The 27,683-nt window shown below is 36.7% G+C and overlaps 1 protein-coding gene across 1 annotated transcript; it reads right to left on the bottom strand.

Moving 5' to 3' along the window:
* Positions 1–550: 550 nt before the first annotated feature.
* On the bottom strand, positions 551–27,213 carry LOC114258345 (SNARE-interacting protein KEULE). The gene is made up of 22 exons (XM_028198307.2): positions 26,963–27,213; positions 23,754–23,812; positions 21,932–22,013; positions 21,481–21,559; positions 19,075–19,125; positions 18,850–18,946; positions 18,722–18,754; positions 17,995–18,123; positions 16,400–16,591; positions 16,225–16,308; positions 16,024–16,122; positions 15,877–15,947; positions 15,414–15,510; positions 14,989–15,114; positions 14,805–14,900; positions 3,745–3,861; positions 3,556–3,633; positions 2,137–2,342; positions 1,767–1,857; positions 1,580–1,669; positions 1,220–1,322; positions 551–1,007 (listed from the first exon to the last, which is right to left on the bottom strand). The coding sequence occupies exons 1-21, from the start codon at positions 27,039–27,041 to the stop codon at positions 1,269–1,271; spliced, it is 2,010 nt and encodes a 669-aa protein (XP_028054108.1). The 5' UTR covers positions 27,042–27,213; the 3' UTR covers positions 551–1,007; positions 1,220–1,268.
* Positions 27,214–27,683: the final 470 nt, after the last annotated feature.

The raw sequence follows: 27,683 nt of genomic DNA, 5'->3' as shown, positions 1-27,683 counted from the left end.
TCTTGAAATACCCATCTCAAATCTTGCAAAGAAGAATGAAAGGCAGATGGGTTTCAGATCAAGAACTCTAGAGAGAAAAAGAAAAAAATTTAGAGAGCGAAAGAGATATTGTTGTGAGAGAGAGAAAGAGAGAGAGAGAGAGAGAGAGAGAGAGAGAGAGAGAGAGACCACCGTGAGAGTGAGAAAGGTGATCGATTGGGAGATCTCCACGGTGAACTTCATATTTGAACTTTAGGGTTCTGGGAGATGAATAGTTTTTAGGTGTGTACCAAGGGGTGTGCATTTTAGTAGGTGAAGTTTTTAGAAGGATAATTTCGGCATTATTTAGGGGGAGAAGAGAAATTTTAAGGGTTTTAAAATTGATAAGTAAAGATCCAAAGAAATAGGGGATTTAAAGTAATAAGTGGGGTGATAATAGTAGCGCTCTTCCATTATACTTCATTTTAGTGAACTAAACACTGCCTCGGGAAAAAGACTACAAAGACCTCCCAACTATGAATTTTTCAATTTTAACATAAGTAATTTGGAGTTTTTCATGACAAGATTTAAATTTTACAAGTCAGAATATTCTTCTCATTAGCACCACAAATGAAAGTCATCATGTGAAAGACAATACAATTTCAAAATGCCCATCTCCTGAGATGGTTGCTAAGTTAAAATTGACTTATTTTAGATGTTACAAAACAGGATGGAACCAATTTGCTACACAACAAGCAAGCAAGTTGAGCTTCCATGAGGGATCCTAATGACCCTAATATATCTGGGTAAAACACAATTTCACTCATTTTTCTTGTCTAGAAACGTAAAGTCCCAAGTTGAAGAGAAGCAGTAGATCGACAAATTTCTATTGTGACAAATGTCCCATTCCCCTTCAATGCAGAAGATGATCTCTAAAGAATCATGTAAGACTGTATGATATTAAATTTTATCCCAACGAATTCAAGTTTCTTCTGTTCAGGCACAGGAGAGCATTAAAAAGATCGACAAACCATCCTTTGATCTGCTTCCTGTAGTGCCAAACACAACTTCATTACAAACTGTCTGAATTGCTGCAGTTTGAGTAAGAACTGAGAATACATTCGTAGCAACAATTTTATATTCGAAGTGAAAGTAAAAATGTAGAATACATTTAAATATATATATACATATATGCATGTGTAGAGAGGGAGCGAAAGAGAGAGAGAACTACATAAATGTAATCACAAATAAGAAGGCCAACCTGTTGGTGTAGAGAAAAAAAGCATATACAAATGCCCAAGCACCATCATCTAAATTCTAATGTCATCAATTGAGAGTTCCTTTTCTGATAGCAACTTCAGTTTCTGCAATGTGTAAATCCCAAAAAACAAAAATAAAAAATAAAAAGAAAAGAAAAATGGAACAGTCAATAATGAATTTACTTGATTAATGTTAATGCAGTGCATAACCTTTTCTTGTCCCATAACACCATTCATGCCATAAATAAAATAAAATCTGTTTCATCTGTGTTGGGCCTGATTTTAAGAAAGCTTTTTGCTTATTTTGAGATAAAATAACAAGGAAGAAAAAAAAAAAAAAACATGGGATTAGAAAGTATTACCGTAATATATTGAGGTGGATCATCAATACTAGATGAACCTAGGACAACTTCCCTCCTCAACTTTGTTGTAAGCTTGTGACAAACCCGTAGCTGCAAACAACATCAAGAATACACAATAATGCTAAGTGCAAAAGTGCAACAGACCGCAGAACCTGAACCTAAAAGAGGAAAATCTTCAGAATTTTACCTCAGATCGAGTTGCCCCACCAATAATGAATATAAATATGCGCTGGCCCATCTTCTTGAAATCATTGGATACATTCCTCAGAACCGAATCACTACAAAAGCAGCAGGGAATGATAATGACTTGAAAGTCAAGGTTTGTGGAGCTTCAGGATTGCAAACCATAGTATTTTGAACACAGACCCAAAAAGAACATCTAAGATGCTATCAAGAGTCCGATTAAGGTAGCTTTGTAATCCAACCACATGATGCAAGTTTCATCATATACCGTTTAGAAGAGCTAGGAAGATTTTAAGATATTCTCTAGCTGGCAGATGAAAATCAAGTACAAAGCAAATTCGTATGGCATATGAGAAAAGGAAGCTATTGAGTACCTTGAATACCCATCGTCAGAATGACGAGGCCTTGCCCACGTCGCAGTCCTTCTTGATCTCATAGAATGTGGAGCAGGAGCTTGGCTTGTCCTTGCTGATACACTCTGGGCACCCCCGAAGCCCCCACGAACCATTGGACTTGGTTCATTCATACACTGATATTCATCCTTTGGTAATTCACCTTTGCTAAGTTTTTCAATCAACTCCTGAGAGACATAATAGACATCAGTAATATGCCCCATTCAATTACAACATTATTAAGCATGGGCTAAAATAGTGTTTTGCAAGTAGTAAAAATATTTGTGAATAAGTACAAGGAGATTTTTTGGTTTAGTACATGTTAATAAATAAATAAATAAAACATCCATTCATTATCAATTGGTTTCTCTTTCAGGAGCTTAAATTGATTCTCAGCAAGAATCTAAATCTTGGACATTTGACAATCCATTTTAATATTTTCTCATAATGTTATTCAGTTTCTGGAGTACAAAAATCAATACAAACATTCTTGTTATTCATCATTTACAAGCTTTGACCTTACTCCACTCCCTAAATTTCAACAACATCAGATCACTTTGAGAACATTGATCTGAAGTGGGTTACATAATAGGCCAAAAAAGTTTAAAAAATATTAGCTTATATATACAAATTACTTATGACTGTATTTATTTATTTATTTATTTGTTTATTATAATGGATATATTAATCATTCACAAAGCTTATATCAGCATCAGCATCAGCAGGCGCACGCATGCGCGCACACAAAGAAAGAGAGAACTAGCTCCGTTTGGGAAGTCAGTTTGGAGGCTTTTTTGACTCAAATAGCCACAAAAAACAAAATAGGGTTTTTAGCCCAATAAGACAAAACATCACATCCAACCCATAATCATTACATTCTTTCTTTCACAAAAAAGTCAAAAAAACCCTTCCCAAACCAGACTTTTTAGCCCCAGGTTAAATAGCCAAAAAAATCAAAAAACCAAAAAGCCAACTCACTTCCCAAACGAAGCCATAATTGCAAGAATGAAGGATCAGAATTAGTGGAAATAGAGAACCAAAAAAATCTCGAGAGGATTATCATACTCTGGTATTTAGCTGGAATATTCATTCAAGCATGAGTAGCTAAATATATATACATCTTGACAAAATAAAATCAAACACAGCATAAAAATATTATGCAGATAAGATTTGATGAACACTCTGTTGAGCATTATAGAGGATAACATTATGTCTCTTGTTATTCATCCAGAGCATAAGAGGCTATTTTACTTTCCCTATAGAACGAGCTATAACTCTACAGCTGACCACAATGCAAGAACTTTATGATATTTTCCCAAAAAAAAAAAACTCATTACCAATGAACTGGTTTAGATGGAGCAGGCAACAAATGTAAGGGGGTAGCAAGAATGCAAATCATACCTCTAGCATGGGATAAAATTTAAAAAGCTGCCATGTTTCTTCCTCTCCTGTTCGATCTTTTCTCGCTGCATGCTTCCTCTAATAATCAAACAAGAAAGTTTAGCAACTGTCAAACCATCATTCCTGAATGAAGTATGGAAGCTCTGCACTGATCTTAAACAATCATTCTCATCTGCTATGTATATTTACCTTATGAGCATCAAATTTGAGAGAGAAACTCCCAGTTGCTGCCTTCCTGGCATCTGATCCCTCAAGCATCCTCATATTTTTAACAGTCTTCATATCCTCGCGTGATAATTTTGCCAACTGTAAGGAAAGAAGAAGAAGATTGAGGATGTTGTTTGCATTTCTCCTAACTTGAACAATCCAATGAGACAGATTATAGTTTTCCATAATTATAGTTTTCCGTTCTTATGTCAAAACGAGGTTTGACAGTATATATGGGAAAAAATCTCAAGTATCATAAATCTCTCTTCTCAAGCAATGCCCACAATGAATCTCCTACAATTACAAACAGAATCACACAGATCTGACAGGAGAATAGGCCAACAGCACCCCATAATTGTACACGCAGTGGAAATGTAGGCAAAGTTGAGTGAAGATTTGAGAAAGTTAGGATTTTGATGAAGATTTGGGAGGAGAATATCCTTTTCTAAGTAAGATTAAGAATGTTTCAGTTACATCACAATTTCCTATATTCATCAATTGAACAAGAAGCGTAACACAGCATCCAAAGGTAAAAGCAGTGTTGTCTGAAGCGGCAAAATGCAAGCTAGCATTTATAATCTTAAGAACTGAAAATGGTTCAAGGCATGTTAGTATAAGTTCGTTCCTATGAAGGATTAATTTAGTAATATATTTGGGAGATCCATATGGAAATGAAATTATATCTTTGATATAGGAATAGTGAAGCTTTTAATAATATAAAGATCGTTTGTTCTTTAAAGCAATGGCTAGCAAGCATAGCATTGTAACATACAATATAATGAAGTAGAACTGTGGACAAAACATGTTTGTGTGTGTGTATACATGATATGAACTGCTTATCTGTAAGCCAGTAAATGTCAGTTTCAGATTGTAATGATTGTGATAAAATAAACACTGATTTACAATTTATAAGGTGCGCAAAAGATCTCTCCCTGATTTGGAAACAAATTCTATCTGTCCAAAATGAACCAGTACACAGAAGTGATCAATGGATGCTAGATTTTAGTTTGGTCCACTTCATGATGACGCATATAGTTCTAAATGAAATAGTGAAATTTTGTGGGGATTACCTTGGCTTAGAAATTAGGAGTAGTTAACAAGCGAAAGATGCAACCATATATTTCCAGAATTAACTGAGAATTTTTATGCTTTTGAGGAGCCTTTTATTACCACTAGAATTAAGAAGGTGGAAAAGAAAAAGTCGAAGTCTGTAAAACAGGAACTAAAATGAAAACTAGTTGAAGCATAGGTATACGTGTCCAAATCAAGAGGCATCCATTGCCCACAATATTAAATCAATGTAAAGAATCAATATTTAGCTTATTGGTGAATTCAGTTCAAAATCAGACTCAACTTATTTTATACAGAATATGGACGACTACTTAAAACTATGTTCATGTAAAGGTGGAGTCTACAATTTGAGGAGCCTCAAACATGCACACATGAGCAAGGAAGAAAGCACACTGATCAATATGAAATTGAGAAAAAGCACTCACAAATTAGTAAGAAAGCAAAAATAATGCAAGCCGACAAATTCCGCAGATTGACAAGGCAGCATGAGTAGTGAATAATACATCAGGACTGGAATGAATAAAATCGATATTAGCCTTTTCTTTTTTCAACTTCCTCTTGGATTTAAGTTTCTACCCATAGCCTTTAAACCTCCCAAGTCCTAATTATGTACCATCTCTATAGCACCCCTCAACAATTTCATAACCAGTTCTCAAACCCCAACATACATGCAATTTGCACTTCTTATGCTTGTACTCATTACCACAATGTAGCTCTAGTGGGTCAATCAATCGATGCCTAGTTTGGATGGCTGGAATGGAAGACATGGGGTGAAAACCTTGTTAGAATAGTATATTATTATTTGAGTTATTATTAAATTGTAATTATTCAATACCTTAGACTTCCTTGTAATTATTAATCTTCATTAATATAAAAAAGGATGATATCATAATCATTTCCTAATCTTGGAGTTCTCTAAAATTTCATGGTTTCAGAGCGGAAACCCTAAAACCCATCACCCACACTCCAATGACACCAAGCAGCCACCATCCATCACTACCGAAAGGTCTGCCGGAATCACCCATACTCGGCCGACCAACCCTTTGACCCTTTCAGCTTAAGCCGACACCTTTCTGAGCCTTTTTCGGCTCAAGCCAAAGGGGCCCTAGCTTGTCCTTGTAGTCGGCACTCTTGGAGGCCTTCTTTGCCCTCCTCTAGGCCTGTCGGCAGCACCTGGTTGGACGACTGGGGCCTTCGTGGTCACCTAGGTAGTCGACTAGTGCTGGTTGATCGACTGGTGCCTTTGTTTCCATCTGGTTGGTCAGCTAGTGCCTCACATATGGCCTGAGTGTTTTGTCATCTTTCTTTCCGTCTCTCCTAAAAAAATAAAAAAAATTAATGCAATAAAAAAAAAAAAAAAAAAAAAACTTTATGCTTTCATAATGGTCGTTGTGTTTTCCTTCCACCATCATCTTTTAGGTTTGTGATTAGCACTAGTTTTGTTGAGGGTTCGGTAGTACAGTATTCATGGTAGATTCCACTAGTGTGTCTCCTACTTAGGTACCTAGGAGTGAGAATTCCACTATACCTACTACTGTGACTGATAATCCCAATCCTAGTCTTAAAATGACCACATCTCTATTTAATGGTCAGAACTATACCTACTACTGTGACTGATAATCCCAACCCTAGTCTTAAAATGACCACATCTCTATTTAATGGTCAGAACTATCTAGTGTGGTTGTAAAGTTTGACTATTTTTTTTGAAGAGTAGGGGAAAGATGGGATATGTTGATAGCAGGATATAGGCACCCAACATCACTGACCCGGGTTATGACCAATGGGAGATTACCAACTCTTTGATTATGGGTTGACTTATTCATTTGATGGTATCAAAAATTAGTGAGGGCTACTTGTCCATAGAGACTACCCAGGATGCTTGGGATGCTGTGGCTGCCACATATTTCTGCAAAGGGAATTTCTCATAGGTATTTGAATTGCGCCGCTCTATTGAGAGCTCTATTCAAGGGGGGCAGCTTGTTCTTCAGTACTTCACTTTCCTCACCAACGGCTGGAAACGTTATTCCCGCAAAGGGAATTTCTCACAGGCGCATCTATTGAGAGCTTTGTTCAAGGGAAGAAACCTGTTCTTCAGTACTTCCTTGATCACCTGCAAGATTATAAGCTTGTTTGTACTGCTGATTTAGTTGGGTACAGAAAGTTCATTGCACAGGAAAAGGTCTTCAAGTTTCTGACAGGTCTCAACGTGGAGTATGATCCGGTTTGGAGTCGGATTCTGGGTATAGACACTCTTCCTTCACTTCAGGAGGCATTCGCCTATATACAGAATGAGGAGAGTCATCGTTCTGCTATGATGCCTCATGTCTCTACTGACCGCTCAGGATTACTGTCTACCCTAGAGATGGCCTCAGCCTGACTCCCATCATTCCGTCTGCCACCAAGGAGTCTGTATTCTGTGATTACTATAGCAAATCGGGGCATACTCATGAGACGTGTTAGAAGCTTCATGGGACTCCATCCAGGGGTCTCGGTAATCGATCTAGTTCTAGAGGAGGTCGGCCAAGCCAGTTTAGAGGACGTGGTTCTCATCTACGGGCTCATCAGTCTAGTGCCGTTGATACACTTGATTCTGCTTCCGCTTCCATTGACCTGGCTTCTGATGGTCTCTCTGGCATGCGTACTCATGAGCTTGAGGATGTTTTGCGTCACTTGCTGGACCGTCGGTCTTCTACTGCTTTCAGTACATCTTCCTCGTCGTTTCCCGCTCAGGTAACTTAGCATATTCTCTTCTTGTTTTCCTTTTTCATAAGTCTTTTCCCTGAATTATTGATTTTGGTTCCTCAAACTGGATGCTCTGACATTTTCTCTGCCTATAAGCCCTCTTCAAGTTAGGACAAAGCTAAGATTGCAGATGGTACTGTTTCTTCTATTTCTGGAAAATGTTTAGTCCATGTCACTCCTACCATACCTATCTCCTGTTCTCCATGTTCCCAAATTTTCTATTAACCTGTTATCTTTGAGTCGTATTACAAAGGATTTGAATTGTAGTGTGATATTTTTTTCCTAATCATTGTCTTTTTCAGGATCTTGTCACGAGGAGGACGATTGGCAGTGGTAGTGCAGAAAATGGTCTTTATTTCTTGGATCAACCGGACAAGCTTGCTCATTCTTCCGCCACGAGTCCTACTACCAAAGATGATTTATGACTGTGGCATCGGAGTCTGGGACATCCTTCATTTTATTTACTTAAACATTTATTTCCATCTGTTTTTGTAAACAATAATGTGTCTGAGTTTCTTTGTGAGTTTCGTCAACTTGGAAAACAACACAAAGCTTCTCTTGCTTCCAGTTTTAATAAAAGTTTAGTTCCTTTTTCATTAATACATTCCGATATTTGGGGTCCATCTCATGTTATGTCTGTGAAAGGTCATCGATGATTTGTTACATTTATTGATGATTTTTCTCATACTACTTCGGTGTATCTCATGAAAGACAAGAGTGAGGTTTTCTCTATGTTCCGCAACTTCCATAAAATGATTTGTACTCATTTTGGGGCCATTGTCAAAATCTTCCGGTCTGATAATGAGGGTGAATACATCGATTCTGGGTTAGGGCAATATTTTTCTGATCGTGGCATTATCCAATCAGACCTCTTACACTAATACCCCTCAACAAAATGGGGTAGCGGAACGCAAGAATCGTCATCTTCTTGACATGGCTCGGTGCATGTGCTTTTTTATGAGTGTGCCTCGATCCTACTGGGGCAACGGTGTTCTCACCGCTGCTCATCTTATTAATCGTCTTCCTACCTAGGTCTTACATAAACAAGCTCCCCTTCAAGTCCTCCTTGGTTCTGAGTCATTGTTTTCTATTCTTCCCAAAATCTTTGGTTGTGTCTGTTTTATCCATAATCACTCTCCTACTCGTGGTAAGTTGGACCCTTGCTCCCTCAAATGTGTTTTCCTTAGGTACTCTCCTACTCAAACTGGGTATAAGTGTTATCACCCTCCTTCTCATAAGTAGTTCGTGTCCATAGATGTCACATTCTTTGAGTCCCAGTCCTATTTCTTGTCCTCTCCAATGTCATAGTCCTCCCTTCAGAGGGAGCCTTTGTGTGAAGTGAGTCCCGTGATTCCTATAGTTGAACCAGTGGTTCTTGCACCACCACCTCATACTTCACCACCTCTTACTGGGACTACCAAACCTAATGTCACCAAGGATAAGGAAGAGCAAGTTTATGTAAGGAACAAAGACAGACAAAAAGTTAATTGGATACAAGAGACCATTTCTGCTCACCCACTGCCATCTCCTACTTCTGATGAGAGTCTATGTAACTTTAAATCTCTTAAGTCCACTGATCTTGATACTCCTACTGATCTTAATGTCCCTATTGCCAAGAGAAATGGTGTGAGATCTTGTACTCAACATCTTATCTCAAATTTTGTGTCTTTCTCATTTGTTGTCCTCATATTGAGCTTTTGTGTCAAATATTTCCTCTATTAGCAATCCTAACGATTTTTAGGATGCTCTTGCTACTTCTGAGTGGAAACTTGCCATGATTAAAGAAATAAAAGCACTTAGGAAGAATGGTACTTGGGAATTGACTGAGTTACCTAAGGGCAAACAACCTGTAGGATGCAAATGGGTATATATTGTGAAACACAAAGCGGATGGTTCTATTGAGCATTACAAGGCTACACTTGTGGCAAAATGGTTCACTCAGACATATGGCGTTGACTATCAGGAGACCTTTGCACCCGTGGCTAAGATGAATTTAGTCAGAGTACTCTCTTTAGCAGCTAATTTAGATTGGCCACTTCATCAGTTTGATGTAAAGAATGCCTTTCTCCACGGTGACCTAGAAGAAGAGGTATATATGGACATTTCTCCTGGTTTTGAGGATCATCATACTGAGGGTAAAGTATGCTGGCTTCGGAAGTCATTATATGGTCTCAAACAGTCTCAAAGGGCTTAGTTTGAGAGATTCACTCAGGCTATGCTTAAATATGGCTTCAAACAGAAGCAGGCAGATCACATTTTGTTTGTGAAACATTCCTCACTTGGTAAGACTACAACGCTCATTGTTTATGTGGATGATATAGTTCTTACAGGCGATGATAGTGAGGAAATATCTCTGTTGAAGAAATATTTAACAAGTGAGTTTGAAATCAAAGACTTGGGAAGCTTGAAGTACTTTCTGAGATTTGAAGTTGCTCGCTCCAAGGATGAAATATTTATCTCACAAAGAAAGTATGTGCTTGACCTATTGAAGGAAATTGGGATGCTTGGCTGCAAGGCCTGTGACACTCTACTGGAACCTAATTAGAAACTGGGGGATGATGAAAAAGGAGCAGCTGTTGATAGGGGGAGCTATCAGCGATTAGTGGATAAGCTTATATACTTATCTCACTCCCATCCTCATATTGCTGTTGCTGTCAGTGTGGTTAGCCAATTTATGCATGCTCCTCATCAAATTCGCTTCAAGGCTCTCATGAGAATTTTGAGGTACTTGAAATAAGCTCCTAGCAAGGGTCTTCATTTTTCAAAGCATGATCATTTTCGTGTGGAAGCCTACACAAATACTGACTAGGCTGGATCAGTAACTGATAGAAGATCGACTTCAGGGTATTGCATCTTTGTTGGAGGCAACCTAGTTACTTGGAGGAGTAAGAAACAGAATGTGGTTGCCAGGTCAAGTGCAGAAGCTGAGTTTAGAGTTATGGCATAAGGAGTGTGTGAGCTTTTATGGATCAACTCAGGGTATTGATCAGATGGACTCCATGTAGTTATATTATGATAATAAGGCTGCTATCAACATCGCTCACAATCCGGTTCAACATGGCAGGACAAAGCATGCTGAGATTGATCGCCACTTTATTAAGGAGAAACTCACTAGTGGCATAATATGTACTCCATTTGTGCAGTCTGGTGAACAACTTGCTGACATTCGCACCAAGGGAGTTGGAAGCAAGCCATTTCATGACATCTTAGGCAAGTTGGGCATGAGAGATATTTTCGCACCAGCTTGAGGGGGAGTGTTAGAATAGTATATTATTATTTGGGTTATTATTAAATTATAATTATTCTATGCCTTAGGGCTCCCTTGTAATTGTTAATCTTCATTAATATAAAAAGGGGATGATATCATAATCGTTCCCTAATCTTGGAGTTCTCTAAAATTTCAAACCTCAATGTCAGGAATTACATTACTAAGTAATGTGATTCCTACCATCAGTGTTATTCAGGCATTTGGAATAGTAATGAATCTTCTGTGGGAAAGTGAGAAGATTTAAATTTTGGCCTTCTTTCTTTTTTGTTCAGAAATAGTTCAAGAATGTGAGATTCTGTAAGAATTTATGTATTATTGATTGATGTCTTGATTGATAGATTACAAGATGCATTAATTACAATTCCTATACAATCTATATATAGAAGAAAATGTGGTAGTAGGTGTAGTGGAGGTGATAGTGGGTTAGGTGAAGTGGAGTGTGTAGTGGAGTAGAGGTAGGTGAAGTGGAGTGTGTAGTGGAGTAGGTGAAGGTAATGTGGTAGTAGGTGTAGTGGAGGTGATAGTGGGTTAGGTGAAGTGGAGTGTGTAGTGGAGTAGAGGTAGGTGAAGTGGAGTGTGTAGTGGAGTAGGTGAAGGTAAAGATGGGAAATTCTAACAGCCCCCCGCAAACTCAAGGAGGAGAGAAACTAACCAACTTGAGTTTGGAGAGAGTAACAAAACAAGAAAATACATAAAAATAAAAAAGGATAGGAGACACTGTATGGTCGTGTCAGACCGTTGGTGAAGACACTGTATGGGGTGTCATAACGTTGTAGAGGACACTGTATGGTGGTGTCAGACCGATGTAGAAGACAGTTTATGGGGTCATGTCGGACCGTTGTAGCAGACAATGTTGTGACAGTTGTGGTGACAGTTTACGGAGTCTTGCTGGACCCTTGTAGAAACTAACCGGAATCAATGTCGGGACAGTTTACAGAGTCTTGTCGGACCCATGAAGGAGCTACCCGGAATCAATGTCGGGACAGTTTACAGAGTCTTGTCGGACCCATAAAGGAGCTAACCGGAATCAATGTCGGGACAGTTTACAGAGTCTTGTCGGACACTTGTAAAAACTAACCGGAATCAATGTCGGGACAGTTTACAGAGTCTTGTCGGACTCTTAAAAAGTTGCACCCTCAAAAGGTGTGCCCAATTTTGTCAAAAGGCGTGCCATCAAAAGGCGTGCCCAATTCATCAAAAGGCGTGCCATCAAAAGGCGTGTCCACTTTGTCAAAAGATGTGCCATGAAAAGGCGTGCCAGTTTGTCGGGCGGCAAGAGGCGCGCGATACGCGTGGCTGCCTCGGCTATTTAACCAAGACGAAGGCTGAGGCTGAGGCATACCATTCTGAAACCTCTGAAACCAACCCTTCGCTGAAAAAACTCTGCCTCTGCGGAGAGAGAAACTGTGGAACACTTTGTTGCCATTCTGTCACCAACCCTTCCGAACATTACCAGTCTGAAATTGCTATTTCGCTGAAACACTTAGCAACCCAAAAACATGGCCTCTTCTTCCCGTCCAGCTACCCAGAACCTGCTCACGCTCTTTCCAGAACTGAACGAGCCCACAAGAGAAATAACTGGTGCGGTGGCCAGTGAACCTCAACCAAACACCTCTGGTTTTGCTCCATTGAACTTTCCGATGCGGTCGGTGGAGCAAAAAATGGCGGTGCAAACTGATATTGAGGCTAATCAGTATACTCTGAAGTCATGCGTGGAAACCATGACGGCGGTCACAAATTTGTCGAACCGGCTGCAGAGTAGGACAAATGAGGTGCAGCATTTAAATTCCCAGCTGGCTCTGCTCCAACGCATGTATAAGGATGCGCGAGCAGAGATAAGTGTGCTGAAAGCAGAAAATAAAGAGCTGAAGCGGAAGGCCACTGTGATGTTCCGATTTGGAGGTCCGCCGTATGCTGCAGTGGAGGAGTATGGAGGAGTGAACGTGCTCGGCGGCGTAGGAAACACGGAGGCAGCACCGTCAAGGGCCGCCCAGGACGGAGGAAAGAAGAAGAGATCTGCAGCAGAGTAGAGAAGAAAAATCCCACTGTGGGTGTTGGGTGTGTTATGGTGGTGGTTTTTTTTTTTTTTTTTTTTTTTTTTTTTTTTTTTTTCTCGTGTAAAATTATGATCGGGGTTGATCCTGACATGAATAAAATAAGTGTGTTTGGCAAACTCGAATGGTAGGTGTGGTAAGGCAGAAAAATCAACTGGAATGAATTTTTTTTTTTTTTTTTTTTTTTGTGAAAATAATAATAATAATAATAATAATAATAATAATAATAATAATAATAATATTAATATGGAAATCATGGAGTGGGCGGTGGTACAAAAATATTGTGTAGAAAAAGAGGGAGATGGTGGAAAAGAGAGGCCACTCATGTTATTAAAATAAATTAAGGAATTAAAAAAAGTGATATTGGTTTTGTTTTCAAAAAAGATGGATTAAAATAAATATAAAAAAAGAAAAAGAAAGTGGAGACCATGATGAAAGGTGGGAACAAGTGTGCTGGTGCTGTGTTGTAATGGTCAGAAAGAGAGATAAGAAAATAAAATAAAATAAATTTCAAGGTGCTGTGTTGTAATGGCATTGAAATATCCACCATCATAAAGAGTATCAGTGGTGCTGCATATGTTTATGAGCATTATTTGAGGCCTTTCTTTCTTAACCCACAGCAGACTGTTAACGTCTAGTATGTCCCAAGGAAGAAGGACATCTTCAGTAAGCCAGATGACATTCTAACTGCTGCTGAGAAGTACATAGAAGAACATGGCCCGGAAGCATTTGAGAAGCTTGTTAGCAAGGATAGGGAAACCAAGTTCAAGAGTAGCAATTACACGTATTTTGATGAGGACCACAGCTATTGAGCCTTGTTTGGCTGAGGGAAACACCTTTTTTCCGCTGCTGTTAGGAGTATCTTTCCGGTGGAGAAGCTGCTATGGACTATTTGGGGAGAGTGATGTCGAAAGCCGGAGCCTTGGATCTCGCCACCGGCGTCGGCGGAAAGATCGAGAAAGACGATGTTCTCTCCGCTGTCCAGAAGTATGAGCAGTATCACGGCTACTATGATGCCGAGAGAGAATGAGATGTTATGAAGATATGATGAGGAGGTAGGTATGTAGTAGACAATTCTAGCGGACTAGGTTGAGGTCCGGCGGGCGGCCAAGGCGAGGTTGCCGCCCGCCGGTGAAACGAAAAAATATTAAATTCTTAACCTTGCTCTGATACCATGTAAGAATTTATGTATTATTGATTGATGTCTTGATTGATAGATTACAAGATGCATTAATTACAATTCCTATACAATCTATATATAGAAGAAAATGTGGTAGTAGGTGTAGTGGAGGTGATAGTGGGTTAGGTGAAGTGGAGTGTGTAGTGGAGTAGAGGTAGGTGAAGTGGAGTGTGTAGTGGAGTAGGTGAAGGTAATGTGGTAGTAGGTGTAGTGGAGGTGATAGTGGGTTAGGTGAAGTGGAGTGTGTAGTGGAGTAGAGGTAGGTGACGTGGAGTGTGTAGTGGAGTAGGTGAAGGTAAAGATGGGAAATTCTAACAGCAGATTCCCATTGAGGGGTGTGGCCTCCTTGAATGCATAACCTGGAATAACTTTCAAGGTCTTGGTGCACCCAATGACAGAACGAACGAGATATGGAATAAGATTCTCATTCTTCCTTCATTCCACCACCCAAACATAGCCTCACTTTTTTTCTTTTTTCTTTTTTTGATCAGTAAAAGTCAGTGGTTAGTTGTTAAATTAGCCCAAGGAATTGAACCCCCAACCTCTCCTTGCAAGTACTTATGTCTTACCCCCCGTGCCACTAGACCACAAGGCCTTGGGTCCATCCAAACATAGCCTTAGAGAACAGGACTGGAGGAGAGCAGAACAATGATATAATGCCCCATGGAGGAACCAAAGCTTCATTATTGGGAAAAAAAAGAACCATAATTTGATATCGATCAGTTACCTGCATAAGCTTTGTAGCTTTGTCACCCTCAAACTTCTCAGGATAAACAGATGCATAGATCATCAGCAAACGCAACTTATTTTCACAACTTGCATCCTGCATGAAAGAAAAAAATAGTTCATTATCAGAACATAGACATAACATGCATTGATTGTTATCCGGAGTCAATTTATTAAAATTGCACCTGGGTTGTCCTCAAGAAATTGATGATTTCTTTTGTTCCTGCATCACCAAAGACAATATCCTGTTCAAGTTGCCCAAGTTCCCGAAGTCCCATTTCTCTGATAATTCTGTTAATTTTTCCAGCAATCTGTATTGCAATAAAAAAGGTAACTGATTAGCATGGAAGCATTTAACCCACATACTTAGATTACCTATTCTTTATAATCCTCCTCAGCATGATCCATTGATTAATCCTACTCATCTTGTTGTTAATCTCATAATAAAACAAGTGATATTTTTAACAAACTTGAACTCCCTATGTGGGATGGAAAGGAGGAATACTTCCTCAGATGCATGGCTGAAGTGATTCCATGTTGAAATTGAAAGTGAATGCTAAAGATACTCAATTCAGTAAGGTGTATGAAAATAACGAAGAAAGAAACCGACCTCCACATGAAGAGAAAGCTTTTCCATTTGTTCATTGTACTGAGGCAAAGCCTGAACCATTTTTTGCAAGTCTCTTGTGGATAATTCAGCACCATCTCTGCATAAGGTCAAAGTTCAACATAAGAAGGATATAGTAAAATAGCAGCAATTGCAAGATAAGCACTAAAATTAATAAAGGTATTAAACAATGCCCCATGGGCACCTGTTAGAATTTGCCTAAATTTTACTGGCTAGAAATGCAGCAATTTTGATGCAATAAAAAATGTATACAAATATTTAGCATGTTTTAACTTGTAAAAAAATTGATTTTCATGAAAAATTGATTCCGATTCTTATGGAGTTTCAGATCATAAACTAATGACATTAATAATAAACATCATGCTTTTGTATTGTAGTATTCCTTAGAGTGGAAAAAAATGGAGCAAGAAAATAGAACAACTGTAATAAGTTCACCAGCACCAACCTTTGCTGCAGTTGTGCGGCTTTGTTCTTTGATACAAAGTTTGTCATCTTTTCATGCAACCGCTCACTAGCCTGATATGGCAGTTAGTGGTAAAGAATAATCACTTACACATATTGAAAAAAAAATATAGAAATGCATGACACTTACATCTGCTATATGTGCATGGCGGAGCTCAAGCCAGACAGGATCATGATCTTCCAAGAGGACCTCCTTTTTCTCAGGCTCACCGCCGGTTTTGCTAGGAATCTGGCATCAAGCATATGTTAACTTCCACCGGAAAAAAAAAAAAAAAAAAAACTTCTTGAAAGAATCTGAGCAGCAAAAGAATATAAAACCAACAAGATGTACCTCGTGCACGTATTTATTTCCATCCATGTCCAGTAGATCATGGCACATGGCATCATAAGTCCATTCATGAATGACAGGAGCAATCTAAACATGCATTCTCATATTCACTATTCAGTAAAATCCAACCAATAAAGCATACACAACAAGCCAGTCAATAAAAAAATTAACTGTTAACCTGATCAACTGATCTGTCTAGGATGAGAAACTCGCATGTTTCCGTCTGGGGAAAGTTAGGAATAGTAGTTTTATATGTTGTAATAGAGTTCCAAATAGCAGCGGCAAGCTTTGTAGGAACTAAATCACGGAATGTTGTTACTGTAGATGAATCAAGTGCCTTGGCAGCACGATACCGCACAACAGGGAACTCCTGACAAGATACAAACATGTGTAAATAGCAACAGTTTCATTTTTTAACCCATTATCGCACATCTAAAATGGTGCTATTGTACCCCTAACAATCAGGAAATATTAACTTTCAATTATAGGAGCTATTATTCTTTCTGAACCATGGATTGTCAATCATGGATATTTTGTTACTTTAATTCCTTTGCAGAGCTCTTTCACAGCTACTCTGAATTATTACCTTATTTTTGCAAGCTTTAGATCCATAGTGACAAAATAAAATACTATTGCTTAATTATTCAATTAAAAATAATTTATGTTCCAAATAAACTGCAAAATCCTAAAATTTGTTGAAATAAAACTTATAGGCACCATACGATATACTTCAATAAGTTTTGTTCCATAGGGATATAATGCGATAAAAGAAGTTTTATATATCTGGAACAGCTCTTTCGTGAATCGTAAGATTCATTTTATCTAATATAATAAATAATTTTATATATTTATATACATATAAAAATCCACTCATAGTGTTTAAAATGATGAAAATATCAATATAACTAAATTTTATATGTATACACACATATAATATCATGTATATCAATATAACAAATTTGATCTTTCTACATATCTTGATAGTTTGGCAAAAACAACATTGTTTCATGTATTATGTAAGCAAAAACAAAAATAAAACTGAATTGTAGTGAGCCGGAAATTCAATCAAACGATTTATTCAATTTCCGATTCAACAATACAATTTGAATGGTTTCTGTTGAAACTCATATCAAATCGTATGAATCGTACAATTCTAACAACCGTGACATGTTCAAAATTATAATAAAAGAAGATAAATATCACTTTCAGGCAAACATGTGATTGTAAATTCCTTTCAGTGTATATGCATATTGGAGGAGTATAAGGCTTAATTATGAATGAAGTAGGATTTATATATGCCTTATTTGATAAATCAGGCATATGATGAAAAGAAGGTTGTAGGAACCATGAAGCATCATTATTATTGAATAGAACAACTTAAAGTTCCATTTGGAGCAAGGAAAATGAAACCATGACATTAAAATCCCACAAGACATGGAGGTACTCAACATGAGTTGGATTTATTGCTTGTGTTAACTACAAATATGACATCAAAATCGCTGCTTCTAATAGGTAGTTCTCAAAATCACATGGCCTATATTTAGTGGTGCAACCAATATTGTACTATCCCTCTACCTATAATAACGAGATTAGAAGTTACACATTAATAACAGAATAAACCTGAAATAAGACTCTATGATACTCTAAAAAATCTAGAATTTTGCATCATTTCCATTTTTTGTAAGTGAAGAAAATGGAGCTTCAAATAACACATGTTAAAATTTCAAAAGGAGCTAACCAACTGGCAATATTGTGACATCTATAAGTTCATACCTTCAATGAAGCAAAAACAGTAGCAATTCGGCTTGCCATTACATTCAAGCAAGCATCAAATTTGCGAGAATTCTCAACATCTTCACCAAAGAGGTCCTCTAAAGCTCTTTCATGCTCAGTGATATATGCCTATGGAAAAAATTCCCAGTGGACAACAGCCCATATTATTTAAGAGAAAAAAAAAAATCAGAACCAGAAAGTGAATGCAAACTGACGTGGAAAGAGATGATACAATGTTCATGAATAAATGTAACTTTTCCCAGTTTGAAGAACCTAAAGTAAAGAAAACCCTAAAAAATAGATAATGTGAATAGTCAACTATACAACATTCTTGTCCTAATGCTTGGAGACTAAAAAGTTTCCTTGCATATATTCAAAATCCATCAAGAGGTGCATCTAAAGGGTCATTAGAACCACAAGCAAATGAATTACGCATAACTTCTCAAGTTGAAACAATTGCAAATGGATCTAACAAACTATAAAACACAACCCATGTTCAACAACACTTCCACAATAATTATTCACACTACAAGATTATTTGTATATCGTTTTGATCATCCATTACACCCAAAAAATTTGGAACTGATTTCCTAGATAAGGTTGGAGCAATGCCATTAAAGTTTTTCCTGGCAGTTTTTTAGAGGAAATAATAAAATTATTACTGTTGACATCCCTCATCAGTATTTTATCGAGTATTACCAGAATAACAGGTGGCATCAACTATTACCTGACTGTCTATAGAAAAGTACTCCAAATTCATCTGCATTTCATCAAGTAACAAGAAGAATGTCACAGGTAGAACAAGTGTTTTAAAAAGAAAAGTCTCTTGCTATATATAAAAGAAAAAAAATTAACCTCTCTCAATGCACCTATACGGGGTAACACACTTGTATCATTCTTGATGCGACTAACCAATTCCTTTGGGATAGGCGTACTGAAGTATACATATGCTCTGTAGCATAGGGTAAAAACACACCAAAAAAAAAAAAGAGAGCAAAGATTCACTATAAGGATAATAAAGGTTCAAGATCACAACAAAGAAGAATAACATAAAAATGAAACCTGGAATCTATTACATACTTTTTGTATAGAGGTTCTCTTCCGGACATGTCAGACAAAAACATGACAACACTGCAATATGGCAAATGATAAGAGTTACAATAGGTCCTAAACTTCTTAATGCGATTCAGCATGGAATGGAGAATATTGTAAAAGAATTCAGATAAGAAGAAACCGTAAATACTTTTTAAAAAAGACAACAAAAATTAAACAAAATGAAACACCAAACATGAAAATAAGATAGACAATGAAACTGTGAAAATACCTGAAAAAATCAAACAGGAAAATAAGATGGAGGAAAATGTGAAAATACATGAAAATGAGATTTGAACTAAAAATAATAATAAAATCTTTAGCACACTAAAGAAGGAATGAAAACAAGCAACTTGCCAACTTCTAATATGCATGCAAATTATACTCTCCAGGTTCATATACACTTACATAAACTAAAAAATTGTGACAAACAAACATTTGAGATGACAACCTTCTCCATCACTAAAAAGCAGGATGAATAGTCAGAGATATCAGAGCTTAATCTGATTAATGTGAGAGAACAATAAATTGATTGCCCCTAAAATTTTAAATGTACAAATTGCATGATAGGGACTATCTACGAACAAAGATATAGTCATTTGACACCCTGCAAGTGAAATATAAGTTCCAAATATCAAGTGGTCCATATCTTCTTAATATAATCTGAAATCTCAATGTCAATAGTTCACTTAAAAATATATCACGTAAGAAGATTCCAGAGACAGAAAATCTTTAAAATTTGTCACAAAAACTGAATATAAAAATAATAGATTCCTGGGGTTAGATGCAACTTCGAGAATATATGACAAAATAGTGTCCAAATTTGGAAGTTCCATTATACAACTATCATTGTGAAGAAAACAATTAGCTGTAGATGTCCTAACAGTCTCATGTACTATATAGCAAGGCAGGCGATTCTTAAATGCAAAACAGAAACTGACAGCACATATTAAAGATTATAGACAGCTAAACCCTACTAAAATGTTACACCACTGCAACTTTTGAATCTTGGTACCAGCAGATCCCCACCCTAAACATAGATACAATCATTGAGGTAGTTAACTCAGTGACTCACAGGAGTGCACAACTTTGACTACACCTGACTACTGCTTTTCAGAAAGTAAGAAATAGCCATGCATGTATACCATCATCCAAAGCATGTTTTCTATAACAGCTTTCACTTGATTTGAAAAATTCCAAAAGAAAAGGGACTAACAAAGTCAAAACAATACAACGTTTTAAGATTGGAAAGTAAAGATGGTGGAAATTTGAAATGAAAGCTATTATATTGAGAAAGAAAAGACCATATCAAAAAGTTAAAACTCTTTCAGTCGTTCATCCTCTTTCTACTTATCAGTCATCCAGGAAGAGAGAGAATGTTTAAAAATAAAACATAATCCATTTATCTAGTCCAAGGATGGGCCTTGGCGAAACAATAAGGTTGTTCCATAGTGACGTAGGCATAGTGGGTTCAAAACATGGAAACACGACTCTCCACGTGAGCGGGTAAGACTACACATATCTGACCCTTCCCACACCCTGCAGTGGCAGGAGCCCTGTGCACTGGGCTGCCCTTTTTGTTGATCTAGTCCATAATGCCTTACCAATATTATCTAAACAAATGTATTATTGAACAAATCAAATATCAAACAAAAACAAAAATAAAAAATAAAAAAAACATATGCAAGAGGAATACAGTGAGAGGGGCAAAAGTATAAATACTAAGCAAAGGCTATTTTTCTTCAGACAACACATGCAAGCACTCTTCTTTCGCATTACTAGCTGTTCTGGAAGTAAAGATGCCATCCTAAAAAGGACAGTTCAGAGCAGCACTAAAACTACCAAGAGTCCAGTTTGCAATTACACAAAGACTTGTTGCCTCATAAACCAACAATAGTTAATTTCTCAACCAAACCTAAGGAAGCCTTACTCAACTCTCTGGCACTTACCTACATTTTTTGATCAGCCTGGCACTTACCTACATAGGCATTTTAGTAATTTCGCTCTGTCTAGAATTGATAATGGAAAAAGACGCATATAGTTCAGAGATAGCATACAGCAGACACTTGAACACCCAGGTTCTTCCAATTACTCAAGGTAAGAAATTTTGTATGAATTTGTTCACAATTGAGTGACAAAATCAAAGTTTTATATATTTATTTTATTTTTTTTATTTTCATTTTTTTGGTCTTGAAAAAATTGAAGTTAAACATAAAAACAGCGAAGTAAACTTTCTTCTTTTCACTTAATAATCTAAAATGATAAACACATACAAACAAAGGAGAAAAAGGAAAGCATAATGAATTTCATACATTAAGAAATCTGCATTTTGTGCACCTTCTCTCCTAAACAACTAATAAACAATGTATGAAATAATAAAGAAGTTAGTTATACTTCTCTTTCGAAGGTTGGATGAAATATATGGCATCCATAGAAGGCAAAGGTTGCCTTCTCCTGAAAAGGTCTTCCACCACTGCAGGAAAAGCAAAAACTCCATGAGTTGCAATTGTTAAATCTAGAAACTTGTTCTGCACAGTTGTTGGATTCACTATGAAACAAATAATGCTCATGACAACCAACATGGGAGCAAAACATAGGTGATTGCATTGAGCAATAGCAATATAACAATCAAAAGCAGGACCATCAATTGAAAGGAGCAGTGTATTTTCATTATTTTTTAAAAAAATAAATAAATAAAAAGAAAAGGAAAAAGAAAAGAAATTGAAAGAAGCTGGAGAATAAATAAAATTTGATCATTCATATTAAATGCACTCACTGACACAGAAACACATGCACACATTTGACATTAATGTTCAATTCACAATTGATGTCTTTAGATACTTACATGAAACTCCTTCATCTGTAATATCAGCCATTTTGCACGAGCAAGACATAACTTTCACAGTAACTTTATCCATAATGAGTACCTGTAAGAAAATATTTAAGGTTGACCACAAATTTGACAAAATGATTCCCCATGTTTTCCAAAACTAAACGGCTAAAGAAGAACAAGACAAATTATCTAGCAAGAAGAGTGACATTGTACATCTCAAGATGATTTGCTTCCAGGCTTCAAATAGCTGGATTAATCCAGCGAAAGTACCAGCAAACTACAACCCCTATGAAATCAAAAAGAAGAGAGACTTCTTCACCATAGGCCAAATAAAATTTTCAAGGGAGTTTAATCCCAAGTCCTCTATGCTGATAAAATATAGTTTTTATTCCACTGACCACTGCAATGCTGTAACCCACTTTTCATGCCAAAGAATTCATAGTTATCGTGAAAAAACAAGTGCTATGTTCATAAATTGAATATAGCTAAGATGAGGATGCTTAGATGGATGTGTGATAAGACTAGGAAAGACAAAATTATAAATGAATATATTTGGAAAATAGTAGTAGCAGCACCTACTGAGGACAAGTTGAGAAAGACGACACTAAGATGGTTGGTCATGTACGATAGAAACCTATAAATGCAACAGTAAGAAAGAGTGATATGATCACTATAAATGGAAATGTTAGGGGCAGGAGGAGACCTAAACTGACATGGGATATGATAGTAAAAAAGGATATGAATTTATATAATTTAACTACTCAAATAGCCATATAGCCCTTGACAGAGCGAAATAACAAAACATATTTCGGTGGCTCATCTCTTTCTTCATTGTTCGGTGGCTCTTGAGTTATGGTAGCATCTATTCGGCTTGTGTGATGTTAAATGGGTTGCTCCACAGGATTGCACACATATGCTTCTTGTTAAGTTTGAAGGGTTCGGCGGCTCTAAGAGAGCCAAAACATTGTGGTCTTGTATTGTTTGTGCTATTTTCTGGACTATTTGGCTGGAGAGAAATTCACGAATCTTTGATGGAAAGGAGGCTGCTGCAGATTCTTTATGGGGTAGGGGTGGGTTTTTGGCTTCGTTTTGGGCTTTTGTGTCTCCTCCTTTTAAGAGAGTTCCACTCTTCTTGATTTCTAGGGATTGGGCTGATCCCAATCCCTAGTAATTGGATTTTCTTGTTTTCTCTTAGTTTTTGATGGTTGTTTTTATTTTGTTAGGCACTTTTTCACTGTATGAGGACTTCTTGTCCTCCACACTTTCTTTTCTTTTTTTTAATAAATTTTGTTGTTGATTTTCTAAAAAAGTAACAAAACATATTTCATGTACCGACCCCACTTAATTGGGGCACGAGATTAGTTTGGTTTGGTTTACTTCTTACATTATAAAATAATCTTCAAATTATAAACAAATCCAATAAATGTCAAACACAATCCTAGACATCAGAAAAAGTTTCAAGGTCATTCCTTGTTCTATACTCTCTACTACTAAGGTTAAAGAACAGCATATGTACATATGAGCGTAAAGGAGTCAAAGTATGTAAACAGTGATATCTACCAAAGATCCAATCAAAAAAAGGCAAGGACAGTGTTCATCTCTATTTGGCCCCATTAGAGACCTCAATGTAGTGATACATGCTAAAATTATTATGTATCATGTATGCAGAAAGTTATAACAATTCCTTGCCCTAATTTAAGAAGCACAACCATTTTTTTAATAATTTAAAAGCAAAGAAAACAAATCAAGCTACTACCAATAGGAAACAAGTTACAAGAAAGTTCCTTTCCTCCAAAACAATAAATCTATCTATTTATATAAAAAGAAAACTGACCTTCCAAGTTGATTTTGAGTCGCCTGATTTGGATGATCGGAGCATTTCGTGCAATAAACCTGAAATATCCAATCCACAAGTAGGTGGTGAAAGAGAGCAGATGAAAAAAAAGAAGAAAGAAGAATCATGGCTCTGCAGATTAATAAAATAAAAAATATTGAAAAGAAATAGTTGCCAAACAAATTCAATTTCAAAAAGGTCATACAATGCCTTGTAGAAGAAGAGGCAGATTTAAAAAAATAAAGCATGTACATAACATGTTTAGTTTATTACATATTTACTGTATACATATACTCATAGTCTTAAGATCTGCCTCATTAAGTAACTGTTATATTCTCTGACATTGAGTGTCACTTGCTATTTGAAATCTCCAAGATTTCTATCAATCAAAGTTTTTTCTTTATTTTTTTGGTTGCCAATTAAAACCAGTAGATCTTTCCGAAAGTGATTTCAAACAATATGGCAGATGTGAGCCCCAATGTTGCTAATATCAGTCACTGGAGCACTCAAATCAAATGCCAATCCATCATCCAAATCTTACAAGTCTCGAACAATGTGGTCCGTTTTTTCATGAAGATAGCAAATCAAATTTGTGTACACCACAACTAAAAGCAATTTGGATTTATCAATTTAAAATGAATAAACGTAAAATCTAGCCATTTAAAGGGAATAGCTTAATTTCAATAAGATGCATGGATGGTTTTGAGAGCTTTATTATGAACGGATTTAAAATAACAAGGTGAAGGCAATCTCTCAAATCCATCCAAGAAAGCTTCTACTTGCACAAGTATCTTAATCAGACAAGTTTCTCTCCTACCTCTACTTCTATCCTTTCTCTTAGGTCTTTAAAAAAAACCTAGTAGCAAACCCTCCTATAAATTGTGAATTTGAACCACAAAACCCTTTATTTCAAATCCAACCATCCAAATCGAATTCTAGAAAATTTCAAGGAAAGATATTCCAAATCTGGAGAGTTTTAATTGATTCTTCAATCTCAAGTTTCAACAGTCCTTTTTTACTTAACTTTATTTTTTTATTAATGAAACACCATATCCATGGTGTAAGTTCAAACCTGAGAGCAGGCACTTCGTGCAAATATTGTCAAAGGTTACTCTGTAACCAATTTGCTCCTCCCGGACCCCAAACCAATGGGACTAAACAGGACATACATTTTTAGACGCAATATCCATGGTACTGCAGCCTTTCTGTTACTACTAAATATTAAACCTCTTGCTCATCTGAACTCCATTGTTAAGCACTCTGAACTGTTCTTTTTGAGGAGTGACCTGTGCTAGAGTTGTTAGCTTCTCTATGCTAGTCCTTTATTCCACTCATACTAGTTCAAAGGTTGAGGCATTTTGGTCATCCTTCATCACTAAACAATAAGCATATCAAGGCACTTTCAGGTGTTTATGGTTCTTCTCTTTAATTATGCAACTAGCGAACTTGTGCACAAGATCTCTTCCCACACAAAAACAAACAACGGCATTGTGGAAGCAATCCAAAAAAGCAAAGCAGTGCTCTTACTATTTATATTAATCAATTGCAACCATTAATTTGGTTCAGGGAAACAGTTAAGGAAATAGCAAAGGCAACATAAAAGAAAAATAAAGGAAAATGAGAATGAAAGTAAGAAGAAAGATGGATTCATTAATTAAAAGTTTAGGCTCCATTTTTCTCCCAATGTGCTTCACTTTTCTCACTACTTTACAAGGAAAAATGAGTTTCTCCAAAGTTGTGAAAATTATTTTTTTTCCCTTTCATTTTTTCTTGTCCTTATTACCTTTCCAATAAAATCAAACAAACAACCATAGTTTATAGTCCGTTTGGTAAACTAGGTGAGAAAATAAATGAAATGATTACAATATCTATTTAGATAAATGAGAAACAAAAGAGGACATAAGTATCTTTTTGTTGTCAACGCTTTGTATTTAGATGGGTAATTTAGGAATATTTAAAATTTGGATAAATTACACTAAACTCCTCTAAGGTTGGGAGAAAATACAATAAGTTCCACAATTTTAGTATAATTATACTGACTTCCCTTTTAGAAAGCTGAAGGGATCAGAATTAATGCAAATAGTGTATAGACCTATGTTAGATGGACTCTTCTATTTCCCAAAGCACTGGTATCCACCGGATATGGCATGGGTAAGGTTTTGGGATATGTGTATGACACTTGTACGCAAGTTAGATACTTAGATCCTTTAATTTGTTGGAAATATAGGATAAAGTGTGTTTGTTTGTGTAGTAGTGTAGTGGTATTAATTGATTGAAATTAAACCAATGAAATTCCATAATTGCCCTTCTTCCATTATTGTAGTCATATAGACTAAAGGGTAAAATAGTCTTTTACCCATTAATCCCATGGGATTGCATCTCAATCTCATGTATTTCCAAGCTTTGCTAGTCCCCCCATAGTATAGGATTACTATTCCAAGAGGAATACTAATCCCCACAGACATTTCCTAACCAAACAAGGCATGAGTGGGGCCCATCTCACTCATACTCCAATTCCCCCTGCCCAAACCTCCAAACAAACATTATGAAGTTTTGGCACTTAAATACACATCCGATACTTGTACCCGAATCCATGTAACATAGGTGAACACACAAAAATAAACAGCATAAAATATATATTTCAGTATAAAAGAAATGACAACATTATTTTTTCATTGATTTAGCTAAAGAATTAATGATAAAAATGGGGCAAAAGGTTTTGTGAACTAAAACCTTAAGGAACCCGAATGTAATTATGTTATTGCATTTTCTCTGAGCTCATGGAGTCAGTAGAATATACCCTTATATTTTTTCATGCAACAACTTTTGCTTCTCACAATGACTATTTCTCAGCTCCTGAATCATCCAAAGAAGGGATGAGAATTCTCTTTCTCTCCATTAATATTCTTTTTCTCGCCCAACCCTTCAATCTAAACGGCTGTTAAGATTTCATACTGTAAATATTTATTTTCCTCTTTCGCCTACTCTCCAAAATTCCAAACAAAACCTCAAATCATCCAAAATAGCAAAACAAAAATTGAAACCCAAAATTGCCCAAACAAGCATCCAATAGAACTTCAATAATGTCACAGGGTAATCCTTTTGAAAGCATTGTATTTGAAAATTACAAAACAGAGAGATCGAATTCCGTATGAGATGAACAAGATTTCAGAGAAACCGAGAGAGAGAGAGAGAGAGAGAGAGCGTACGTTCGCGGCTGACATGGCGGAAGGTCTTGTATTCTCCGATACCGCCATGAGAGGACCCTTCGGAATCAGAAAATGACATGACGATTGACGACGCTCACCAACCTCTGGTTGTCGATGTTGGGAGGATCAGAGAGAGAGAGAGAGAGAGTGAAGAATTCAGAGAAAGTACAGAGAGAGAGAGAGAGAGAATGAAGGGCGTTAGTGGGAGAGAGAGACAGAGAGTCTAATAAGAAGTTCGTTATGCTTTTGTCGTGGGACGTGTTGCGCGCAACGGTGACTTCCACGGGAATTTCGGTTTGCCCCTACGTGATTCTAATTTACCTTTATACCCCTATTCCACTCCTAACCCCAAAAAAACAAAGTCCAAACATTTTTAAAAAATTAAAATAAATTATAGAAAAGAAAACACAACCAAACAAAAAGACTAGAGTTGTTTGGGATTTGTGTATTGCGTACTTTTTGATTTCTTTTTAAAAGATGTTAAAAAATAAAAATGTAATGTAACTCAAATAAGTGTATTTATTTAAAGGGTCTAGCTTGTCTCAAGTTGAGATCAAGACTGGACCCGTCTAGTTCGGTTCATAGGGCTCATTTTGATAATCTAAACCGTTCAATGTGTAGAACTCGTCGAGTACTACATGTCTGTAAAAAATCACGTTGTTCGGATATCAATAGCTATGTGATCAAATCAGTTTTGTATAAAAAAAATAGACGGTGAAAC

The sequence above is a fragment of the Camellia sinensis genome, chromosome 5 (genome assembly GCF_055761805.1).
Source record: "Camellia sinensis isolate YWXY chromosome 5, ASM5576180v1, whole genome shotgun sequence".
NCBI lineage: Eukaryota > Viridiplantae > Streptophyta > Magnoliopsida > Ericales > Theaceae > Camellia > Camellia sinensis.
This window is presented reverse-complemented; position numbering and strand designations above follow the sequence as displayed.